An 11,636-nucleotide genomic window follows, 5' to 3' on the forward strand; every position below is an offset into this window, starting at 1 on the left:
CTTTAGCATACCTCAAGCAGCTCTGTTTGTGATGTGGGTGGAGAAAAGGCTTCCTCTGCATCACTCTACCATACAGCATCTCAACTGTGCTGAATAGTTGAACGATGCACAATGACTCCATCAGCAGCAAGATGATGTTGTAGGTCTTTGGTGCTGGTCTGTGGGTTGACTCTGACTGTTCTCAACATCCGTTGCTTCTGTTTATTGGAGATTTTTCTTGGTCTGCCACTTCGAACCTACACTTGAACTGTGCCTGTGGTCCTCCATTTTCTCACGTTTCTCACAGTGGAGACTGAAAGCTGAAATCTCTAAGATAGCTTTCTGTATCCTTCCCCTAAACCATGACGGTGAACAATCTTTGTTTTCAGCTCATTTGAAAGTTGTTTTTAGACTCCCATGCTGCGACTCTTCATAGAAGATGCAAAGAGGAGAAAAACTTACAATTGCCCTCCTTAAATACCCTTTCTCATAATTGGAGTCACCTGTGTATGGAGGTCAAAGGTCACTGAACTTACCAAACCAAATTTGAGTTCCAATAATTAGTTCTAAAGGTTTTTAAATCAATAAAATGACAACAGTGCCCAAATTTATGCACCTGCCTAATTTTTTTATCCAATTATTGCACTCTTTCTGTAAACCATATCAACTTCATTTCACTTCTCAAATATCACTGTGTTTGTCACCTATATGATGTATTTAACTGATTTTTTTAAAATCCAAACAATCACTGATTTATAAAAGTAAATCAGGAAAATTAACTTGGCTGCCCAAACCTTCGCATCCCACTGTACATTACATCAGTCAGACGTTTATTTAAGATGGTTTCAAGACAGGTCCGACATGACACAAAAGATTGATGATCACATGAGAGGAAGCTGTTGACAAGTTAAATACCTGTAAAGAACGCTGTTGAGAGAGTAGGAGTCTCCATTATATGAGTTTGCAACAACCAGAAAATATTCCTCCCCGAGGCTGAAGAACTCCCAATCCACTGCACTGGAAAAGAAAGMTGATGGTTAAGTGGAGACGATGACTGAGTGAAATAACAGCAAACATCTTTTAAACACAAAGATAGTCTGTGTTTGCACRTGCATCTGCTAGAGCTCATCTGACGATGACACATCCATACCTGTGGGTAACAATGTCCTGGAAGCGGACAAACAACCGTCCAATCATGTCCAGCTCGTAGATGGTTGAGTTGATGGTGTACTGACTCGGCCCGTTACCATCCAGTCTGTGTCCGTTGGCAACAACCAGAAACACTCTGCTGCCAATCTGGAACATTTCCCAGTCTGTGGCACAGAACGTCTACATTTGAATAAAGAGGGGAAAAAATATTGATCAGTTACGCCTCAAGGGAAGCATTCATTACCCAGCACTTGTTTGATGGATGAGTGAACAAGTGTGAACATGCAAACAGAGATACAAATGGTAAACAAGTTTTGTGCTAGAGTATTTAAACTAAAATCATCTTACACTGAGAAATAACAACTTTGTTTTGGTCAAATCTTGAATAAYGTGTACTATCAAGCAAGGGCTCCTCAGTCTGTTAACACTAGTGTAAGTGGATGACTCACAGATACTACAAAATATAGCTCATTTTCTGTTAAACTGACTAAAATGTAGATATTTTTGTGTTGACTCTGTTCAGTTAGCTGTGGTGATCACTTCGAATTTTGTTGACTCATTTTGTTCAGTTATTGGTTAATGTTTCACTTAAATCTGTAAACTGAGATATTTTGCTAACAGACACAGAAACAGAAAAAAATCACAAAACTTTAGTGCTCACCTTTTGCCTTTTTGGCAGCTGGGAATAATAAACATCATGATTCAGCAGTGTATGGTTCTGCTAATCAGCTAACAGCAGAGCAGTTTTTTTTACCAGATTCGGTTTTTCACTAATTTTGAAAACCGTTAGCGGACCAGTTAGCTTCTGATGCATTTTCTGTCAAATTTATCTACTCTAACAGCTAACTAACAAACATCAACATGTCAGTCCCACCAGTCTTCAGCTGGACGGAGACAAGGATGTATGCAGAGTTGTAAAGTAACTAAGTACAAATACTTTGTTACTGTACTTAAGTAGAAATTTTGGTTATCTTTACTTTACTTGAGAAATTATTTTTCAGCGTACGTTTTACTTTTACTCATTACATTTTTACACAATTATCTGTACTTTCTACTCACTACATTTTTTTAAAAGGTAAGAAGTTGAAAGTCGTTACTCCTATTTTATTCTGAGTTGTTATTGCTTAAAAAATGCTACCCTGATAAATTGTTTCCTAGATAGAGTGAATTTAATTGTGGTTGGATGAGAAGTATAAATATTTACCATTCTGACACCCTATTAGCTTGTACACAACCCATCACAGCTGCTCGCCGTTAGAAAAAAATGTTTTTGAAGAAGTCACCTCCCAATAAATATCATTTAGGAAAATCTAACTGCTCACTTTTACTCAGTACTTTTACTTTTAATACTTAAGTAGATTTTGTGTCAGAAATTTACTTTTGATACTTAAGTACAAAAAAATTCTGATACTTTAAGACTTTTACTCAAGTAATATTTTTAGAAAACTTTAACTTTTACAAAAGTATTTTTATGATAAGATACTTGTACTTTTACTCAAGTATCACTTTGAGGTACTTTATACCACACTGGATATGACTGAGTTGTCTTAGAGGTTAGCAGTTAGTTACTTCTGCTAATTTTTACTTGTTTAGCATTAGTTTCTGTTMTTTGTTTTTATACAAGTTTAGTGGTTTGGCGTTGGCAAAGCAACTTTCTTATGTAATGGGTTATGAATTAGCAAAGCTAACTTTTTATTTTGCTGTATCCTTCACTGTCATGATCTGTAGCATAAATGATATATARACACTAAGCAGTTCTAGCTTTAGGTAAGAAGTAAGTTCTCTGTGACTTTAAGACAGATTGATGCCAGGGATCTTGTCCTAAAGAATAACTGCCACATTACAAAGAYGTGAAATCATCATGACTCATCATTTGCAATCATTTCAAAGCAAATGCTAAATAAAATTCAAAGCATTTTTTTCTACACCATTACCTTTCTTCTATCATCAAACACATCTGCACATTAACATAATTACAAATGCCAGAATTGTTGCTTGGCAGGTAAAATGTTCATCACGTTCTCCGTCTTTGTTGAAGMGTTTAAACTTTAAAAAGTCTCAAGTGACAATCAGGATATGAAAAGTTTTGCCAGGGTTGGACAAATGTTTTAACCGTCGATGAAAAGTCAGAAAATAGTTGATGTGTGTTGGGGTTTTCTCCAAAAACTGTTTCCCACATTGCATCATGGAGCTGCGACGTTTGTGCAGCGGCGTTTCTCTGATGATTAAAAGTTATTTTACTGCCGCCGTGCCTCAAAGTGTTTTTGTGACTCTCCTCCTCCACCCCTGGAGTTCCCCTTAATTACACTGTTCTCAGTGTTTTCTCTCGTGGCTATCAATGTGTCAACAGGCTTGCGTCAATTGTGGTGAGATTCAAATAAATTGTTCACTATTCGTTATGCGACCCTCAAGCAAATGGTGCCAAACCGCACAATCTATTTTTGGCCCCAGTCTTAAAATGTATTCACGTACTTGTTCCTTCCTACCTATTTTTCCTTTTATCTTTGCGCTCGACTCGTTCCGTCTGCGCAGATCAGATCGTTTTTCAAATTCATCTCAGAGATATGAATCTTCTCTGAGGAAATCAAAGCCCAGCTGGGTGAGGAGCTGCATGGCAGGAGTAATCAAATGTTTACCTCAAGCACTGGCTTCCACTCCATGTTCAAAYAGATCTGAGCGATGTTGCAGCTGTAACATATCTAAGATACGAAGTATTCCACACACCTTGATTGTCTGGAACACGTGGAACCTTCCATCCATCCAAACATAKATGATAGAGTCCACAGAGGTGGTCATGCCGTCAAACGCGTTTGCAACCACCAGAAAATGATACGGTCCGACTGTGAAGAACTCCCAGTCGTAGGCGCCTGAAGTGAGCAGCAGCTGGTGAACCTCAAAAGATTTTGTCGGTCTGTTCCACATGTATATCACGCTGTTTATTGTGTGATTATTGTCACCTTCAAGACATAACAGTGAGGAACACAATGAAGGAGTTTATTCCAGATATGACAGAAACTAAGCAGGCTAAAAGTTATTAATTTCACAAATAGTTTCTTTTACCCTGCCTATGATTGGCCACAGCAAGATATGTGTGTTGATTGATGCTAAAGGCCTCCCAGTCTCGTGCACAGTAGGTCTGCAGAGTCTGGAACTGCACAAACCGTTTTCTTCTGTTGCTCCACTTGTAAATAACAGAAAAGTCTGCCGCCGACTCTTTCTTATGCTGCTTGTCTGCTCCAGCCCCAGAGTTAGACACCACAAGGAACACCTACATGAAAACAATACAGCACGAGAAATGGAGGCTCAGGTAAAACCTTTGTTGGAAAGCTAATTGTGATCTCTATCCCAGTAACGTTTCGCACCTTCTTTCCCATTCGGAAATGTCTCCAAGCCAGAGCTCCATAAGTGCTGATGTTCTGGTAGAGCTGGAAACCAGAGTCGGTCCAACGGTACACAGCTGAGCCAGAGGCTGAGGCCCGGTGAGCCATCGCTGCCATCAGACCCACACCAGGAATCTGAAACACCTGGAGGTCAAATAAATATGATGCAAGAGAGTAAAAAAAAGAGTTATAGTTCTGCTAAAGAACACTAAGTCAATTACGTACACAAAAAAAACATCTGTGGGAGAAACAGTGATACCTAAAACTATAGAAATAGTAATTTCTGCAAAAATGCTGAGAATGACTGCTGAAATATGTTGAAGAATGAGCTGTTAACAGGCCTGTTAAAGTTAAAACAAGCAGAACAGAAGCAAAACGGTAGCTAAAAGCTAAATTTAGCAAAACAGCTGCTAAAAATTAAACTAATGAAAACTAGCTAACAGCCATCCGKTCAGTCACAATCGACTATCTGTCACTCGTTGGATCGATGTTCTCCATCCTTGTCGGTCATATACAGCTTCTTTTATTTCAGCGATTGTCAGATTTATATCCTGTTTGATGATGTCCAGCCAGCGAGTTCTTGGTCCGCCTTGTCCTCTATGTCCACTAATCATCCTGAGCATGTCTTTCTCCAAAGATCTGCTTCCCATCAAGTGGCCAAATTAGGCTAATCGCTGTTTGGTGATTCTGGATTCTAAAGAATTCTGGCTTTCCGCGGAATTCGTAAGAGTCTCATCCAGCACCACAGCTCAAAAGCATGAATTTTCTTCCTGTCTAATTTCTTCGTGGTCCATGTTTCGCTTCCATATATCGCAACTGGGAACAGTGACTAATCTACATTTGGTTTGGAGGCTGATGTCTTTGCTCTTCCAATTTTTTTTCATGGGCAGCATCGCGTCTTGTCTCAGTGCTAATCGGCGCTTGATTTCAGGGGTGCAGTTGAAGTCGCAGTCTACTTTGGAGCCAAGGAATATAAACTTATTCACCACTTCAATCTCTTCACCATTCACCTTAACGCTGAAGTTCTTATTTACGGCTGTGATCATGATCTTCGTCTTTTTGATGTGCAGGCCAACTTTCTCGCTTTTGTCCTTTACTTTCATGAGCAGTTGCTCTGGATAGCTAACACCATAGGAAGACAAAAATTGAGTAAGAATTATGTAGATTTCAGAGAACAATGTTTTTGAAGAAACTAATGGGGTGATCTTAGTGTCTTTCTATGCGACGGTTTCCTGTAAATAACGAATAAAAAGGTGTAAATGTACTCTATTAACCCCCAATTGGGAAATTAGTTTTGCATTTTTCCCATTGCACATGTGAGCATACATGTTGAGCAGGAAGCTGCTATCTAAGGCCCCCAGGAAGCAACTGGGGGTTGACGGCATTGGCCACTAGAGGGGCGTTCCAGTTTAAATTTACAACTTGTGAGAAATTCCCACTTCCCAGAGAAAATGGGCCGCAGCAAAAGTAGCTGGTGAAAATGCATTGAAATGGAGACGTTCCACAGCAGATTTTGCTGGTTACTTTTGAACCCTGTATATCTCCACCTAGCTGTGGGATGCCATCCTTTTGCTGGTAAAATACTTGGTATGCATTATGAGCGATGTGGTTTATGTTCAATGCTGGCTTTAAAGCAGCACTTGTTTATTTTAAGACATGAATACATCTTTGAAGTGGGCTACATAAATACTGTGACATGCTACATTTGGCCCACTGTGTTAGAGTTGTTTTCTTAGATAACTTTTTTCTAAGTGGCATCACAAATTCTTTTTACAGACCAGATTTTGTTTGMATATTATTGGCTTCTATTAGGTGACAGATTTTGAAGATTCCTATTTTTTTTATTTCTGAAGTGTAAAAACTTTGTCTAACTTTTCTTTCTCAAGAAAATGATGGATGAATACCTCTATATCATGTGTCTCTGAGCTGGTGGTGAGGACTTGTTGTTCCAACACGTAGTCCAGCCTCTTATGATCTGTGTTGATGGAAAGGCCAGTTTAGTACAATAACAGGAAGATAAACCTGCTTGGACTTGGATGTTGGGTTCTTACCCTCCAACACAGTGATCCACGCTGAGCCGTCACAGTAGTAGAGGCCCTTCTTGAGTGGATTAAACCACAGCTGGCCCTGCAGCAGCTCCGAGCAGGACCTCTCCAAACCCAGAGACACTTGCTGTGCACTTTCTGACAGATCACAATGATGAAACAGAGCGGTCAAAGACCTGAGCACCTGTTGGTGCTCATCACATTCCTCGTGAACCGACTGTGCAGATTACCGGAGGAAGTCGTCCGTCTGTCATCCTGCTGCTTTCTGACAGGCAGGTCTAAGAGCAGCGGGGGGACTGACAGGGATACGAGCTGGGGGTCAGAGGAAGGGCACACCTGACGAGTTGCGTCTGAGTTTGGCACTAGAACCAGCTGTCGAAGCAGACCCTGAATTTGGAGCAAAAAGCATGGATCAGGTGGACATTTTTATTTAGTTACTTTTAGAATTGAATTAAAAAATTTTTGATGCAACTTACTGAAAACAAGCCCTTCCATCTTCCCCGGCTGCCGATGTGGACTCTGGATCCCTGAATGTTGAGGTCTGAGGGGAAAGGCCTGGAGGGAGTGCTGTTTGGAATGAAAGATCATTATTTGAAACAGATGAAGCAGGTTGTTTTTCTTCTGTAAGGGAGCTGAATTCTCTGTAACTGAAGTAGTTTCCCCTCAGATCTGTTTTTAAGGGAACAAAAAAACGAGACATGAACTGTTTTAACATCAGCCACAGAAGTACCAGAGGAAACATCCATCACTTTTCCTGTCGGGGAACTGTGATATGACTGCAGGCTAAAGGCACATTTCTGAGCAGAAGCGTTTTTATTGTGATGAAGGATCAACGTCTGTGAGCCTCAAGTAAACAGGAAGAAATGATGCTGAGACGCGGAGAGAGCAAAATATTAGAGGAAACTCTGACAAGACATTTTTTATAAACATTTACTTCAACTTTTCAAATTTCTTTGGCTAATGTATTTTAAAATACATCAGAGCAGGGTTAAATATAGTTAACTAAAACTAACTAAATAACGAAAACTGAAAATGAAAAAAGATTTTAGTTAACTGAAATAAATAAAACTAATAAAATTTTAAAAAATGACAAGTCTTCTTACAAAACTAACTGAAATAATAGATAGAATATCCTTAGTTTTAGTGTTTGTCAATTTATTTTGAGCCACGTGGATTGATTAAACGAATCATTTTTTTCTTCAAATTGAGCAGTTTCACATTAACTGTGGGCAGCTTATGGCACATCATGGTCCGTAATGTCACCTGTTTACAGTCTGCTGCTGCTCAGCGTTCACCTGCAAAATCACAACAACAAAAGTGGGAGAAAGTAGTAAAGTCCGATTTGGGATATCTTTGAATATGACTGAGAAAATTAAAAGCGTCTTGTGGTGGAAACAGGTAATAGAATAGGTGGAATACTTCTCAAGGGACTAAAGGAGTATCTTGACACGGTAGCTTCTCAGTAGTTCCTGTGAAAAACAAGCTGTAGCCCAGCCAGGAATCTAGGATCTAAACAACTATTGTCATCTTCTTAAAACAATTGTCCAAGTCCTTTGTTGGCAAAATTGAGTTATTGAATTATTTTAGGAAGGTGTTGCTATAACGGACTGCTTTGACTGATGATCAAAAAGCAGCTGGTTGGTTAACTCACAGGAACACTTCAAGTTAGAGGATGCAATGGCAAATATCCATCCATCCATCCATCCATTTTCTGTACACGCTTCTTCCTTTTCAGGGTCGCGTGGGTCACTGGTGCCCATATCCAGCAGTCACAGTGTGAGGGGCGGGGTACACCCTGGACAGGTCGCAAGTCCATCACAGGGCCACACATAGAGACAAACGAGACAAACAACCATTCACTCTCTCACTCACACCTAGGGACAATTTAGAGTTATCAATTAACCTAACAGTCATGTTTTTGGTCTGTGGGAGGAGAACCCACAGATGCACGGAGAGAACATGCAAACTCTACCCAGAAAGGTCCCCAGACCGGGATTTGAACCGGTGACCTTCTTGCTGAGAGGCATCAGCTCTACCAACTGAGCCACCGTGCCGCCCATTGGCAAATATATTTATTCAAATTACAAAAAAAAACTAATACTAGAACTAATAAAAACTAAACTAAAACTAAGCAATAAAAACACAATAATAACTAATAAAAACTAGCAAATCCAAGCTAAAATCTAACTGAATTAAAAGAAAAAATGTCACAACTAAAAAAACTAAACTAGAATGAAAATTCCAAAACTACTATAACCTTGCATCGGAGCACATTGACAGAAAGGAGAATGTAGACTCAGACTGCAACTGAAAATGTGAATGGAGAACAGAGCTGCTCCATGAAAGGACCTCAGTTTTACTCTTTTAACTTTCACATTAGCTCCAGATCTAATGTACACGYGGCATAATATGGAGTTACTTCCAGAGCTAATATATAAATGGTAATATGGTGTTTTTAAAGCTCATAGCTTTAGTTCACAAGCTAATAATATTAGCTTGGAAGCTGACACCCCATATTTATTAGTAGACCTCTACATTTATTGCATTAGCTCACGAGTTAATATACAGTATTTGCTTCAGTGGCGTTAGCTCCTGAGCTAATATACTGTGTATATGGTGGTATGGTGTTCTGAAGCTAATAATTAGCTCAGGAGCTAAAGCCACATAAATAATTTATACATGCCATCAGCTCCTGTGCTAATTTACTAAACATGGTCAGGTTTTAGTGTTTCAATCCATATGTTTATAATTCAAAAACTAATAAAATATAAATTTATTATCACACAATATAGCTTTTAAGCCTGGACTCTGTGTTTTAATCTCAACTGTAACTCATCATCATTCCCAGAATGCATTACGTCAGTAACAAAATGGCAATGTGTTTAAATAAAAATGTAATAAATATAGTCAGTTTTTAAGTAATTAGATGTTTTCGCATGTCAAAAACAACTTTTAGCTGAATAGAAAAATAATACACTGCCTGGCCAAAAAAAAAACCTTGCCACCTGAATTTAATCAAGCAAATAGATACAAGCCTCCTATTGGATAATTACTGCAGGGGCGATTGTCTTTCAGCTGGCAACAAGTTATTTAACCTCAACTGGTGCAATGAGTTGCTTCTCATATCTTAAACAACCATGTCGAAACACAGATATCGTGGTCGTGGAAAAGATGTCAGTCTGTTTGAGAAGGGTCAAATCATTGGTTAACTGGAATAAAAGGCTCCAGTTAGGGAGCATAAAGACTAGGCTCTGGAACAATGGAAGAAGGTCATGTGGTCTGATGAGTCCAGATTTACCCTGTTCCACAGGGTGCATCATAGGAAGAGAGCCAGGTGAAGTGATGCACCCATCATGCCCAGTGTCTAAGCATGTTGGGGCAGTGCTATGATCTGGGGTTGCTGCAGTTGGTCAGGTCTAGGTTCAGCAACAGTAAGTGCTGAAAGAATGAGGTCGGCTGACTACCTGAATATACTGAATGACCAGGTTATTACATCAATGGACTTTTTCTTCCCTGATGGCACGGGCATATAAGATGACAACGCCAGGATTAATCAGGCTGGAATTGTGAAAGAGTGGTTCAGGGAGCATGAGAGATCATTCTCATACATTGATTGGTCCCACAGAGTCCAGATCTTAACGCCATTGAGAATCTTTGGGATGTGCTGGAGAAGGCTTCTCACAGCGGTCAGACTCTACCGTCATTAATGTAAGATCTTGGTGAAAAATTAATGCACCACTGGAATGGAGTGAATGTGTGCCGTAATCAAAGCTAAAGGCGGTCCAACAAAATATTGGAATGCGTGATCTTTATTTTGGTGGCAACTTTTTATTTGGCCAGGCAATGTATATTAAAGCCAACATGTGCAAATAGTCAGAGATCCCTTTAAAGACCTAACATTTCTTGAAACAATGCTTATTGCCTGACACTTTTCATGCCAGAGTTTTAAACTAAAATGTTTAAGTTTTGCTTCTCAACATCTTGGGTAATAATGAGCTTACATTTCCAGCGGTGGCTTGCAGTCCACTGTGAGTCTTATGTGATGTCGATGAATAACTAAAATAAGAGTGTGCCACTGGTTATCGTCCAATAGAATCCTTTGAAACGTCCAACGCTCCACAACCTCGCTGCGTCCTTTAAAAAAGAACTGGAGACCACTTTGTGATAACTTCAGGCCCAGGATGACCTGTCCTGGTTCCTCATGTTTCCTGACTTGCTTCCTCTTCATCTGCTGCTCTTCTCCAGACAAATTTATCTTCTTGTCCTTTTTTAAAATGTCCTCCACCTCCTCTGCTGCATTTTTCTCTGCATTTCTGGGTTCCAGCAATGAAAAGATATATTCATTTCTCTATTAGACAAAGAGAAAACAACCTCAGGACACTCTGTGTTGGATGAAAAAAAGTCCACTTTTGACATGTTTGAACTTGTGCTTCTCAACATCTTGAGCAAATATGAGTTGCAGTAAATAACACTAAAGCAGAACTGACAAACACTCACCTTTGGTGCGATACGATTGACTTTAAATGTTACAACAATGGAGAACTCTTCAGGGAAAAGGTCACAGTTTACCAATATCTGGGAGGAGGGGAAGCTCATTAAGGTATCAGGGCCCAGAAAATGGATGCCCCTTACCCCGCCAGCTTGCTTCATGCGCACCCCAGACACGAGTTTGGAGGTATCCCTCTCAAGTACAAAGGACAGAAGATCCAGGGGCAGCAGGTCTGAGGACAGGAAGGAAATAAATGAACCAAAAGGGATAAAAGAACAAGATGCTAAATGAATCTGAGCTGTTTCTGAAAAAGGATTGATTCACAAGTTTCTGTCTATTTTAAATACAAACAAATCCCTCAAAGGTTGGATAACTTATCAAGTTAATTCCGAGTCAGTAATGTAGAGGTAACCCTGGTGAAAAAAACTTTTCTATTGTTTATTTTCTTTGTCTTTGATTTTATATTTTTACACTTATAAGAAGAAAATCATTTTAATGTGTTTTTATTTTCTTTAAGTGAATGGGACAAAGTCCTACATATATGTTATCTCATTTAATCTTCTATTTGAGTTATAATCAATATAATCAAAGTTT

At 39.3% G+C, this 11,636-nt stretch overlaps 1 protein-coding gene across 2 annotated transcripts in view; it reads right to left on the minus strand.

The window, feature by feature from the left end:
• tspeara (thrombospondin-type laminin G domain and EAR repeats a) overlaps positions 1-11,636 on the minus strand; it is a 17,149-nt gene that overhangs the window by 2,141 nt on the left and 3,372 nt on the right. Inside the window, exons 2-12 of one of the 2 annotated variants that reach the window (XM_014009756.1) lie at positions 11,051-11,274; positions 10,555-10,901; positions 7,030-7,120; positions 6,784-6,940; positions 6,560-6,691; positions 6,413-6,483; positions 4,491-4,652; positions 4,189-4,396; positions 3,853-4,085; positions 1,130-1,308; positions 895-996 (exon numbers count right to left, since the gene is read on the minus strand). In XM_014009756.1, the coding sequence (XP_013865210.1) occupies positions 895-996; positions 1,130-1,308; positions 3,853-4,085; positions 4,189-4,396; positions 4,491-4,652; positions 6,413-6,483; positions 6,560-6,691; positions 6,784-6,940; positions 7,030-7,120; positions 10,555-10,901; positions 11,051-11,274 (1,906 nt within the window). The remainder of the gene's footprint in view (positions 1-894; positions 997-1,129; positions 1,309-3,852; positions 4,086-4,188; positions 4,397-4,490; positions 4,653-6,412; positions 6,484-6,559; positions 6,692-6,783; positions 6,941-7,029; positions 7,121-10,554; positions 10,902-11,050; positions 11,275-11,636) is intronic. The other variant, XM_014009757.1, reaches the window with a different exon arrangement.

The sequence above is a fragment of the Austrofundulus limnaeus genome, unplaced genomic scaffold (genome assembly GCF_001266775.1).
Source record: "Austrofundulus limnaeus strain Quisiro unplaced genomic scaffold, Austrofundulus_limnaeus-1.0 Scaffold61, whole genome shotgun sequence".
Lineage (NCBI taxonomy): Eukaryota > Metazoa > Chordata > Actinopteri > Cyprinodontiformes > Rivulidae > Austrofundulus > Austrofundulus limnaeus.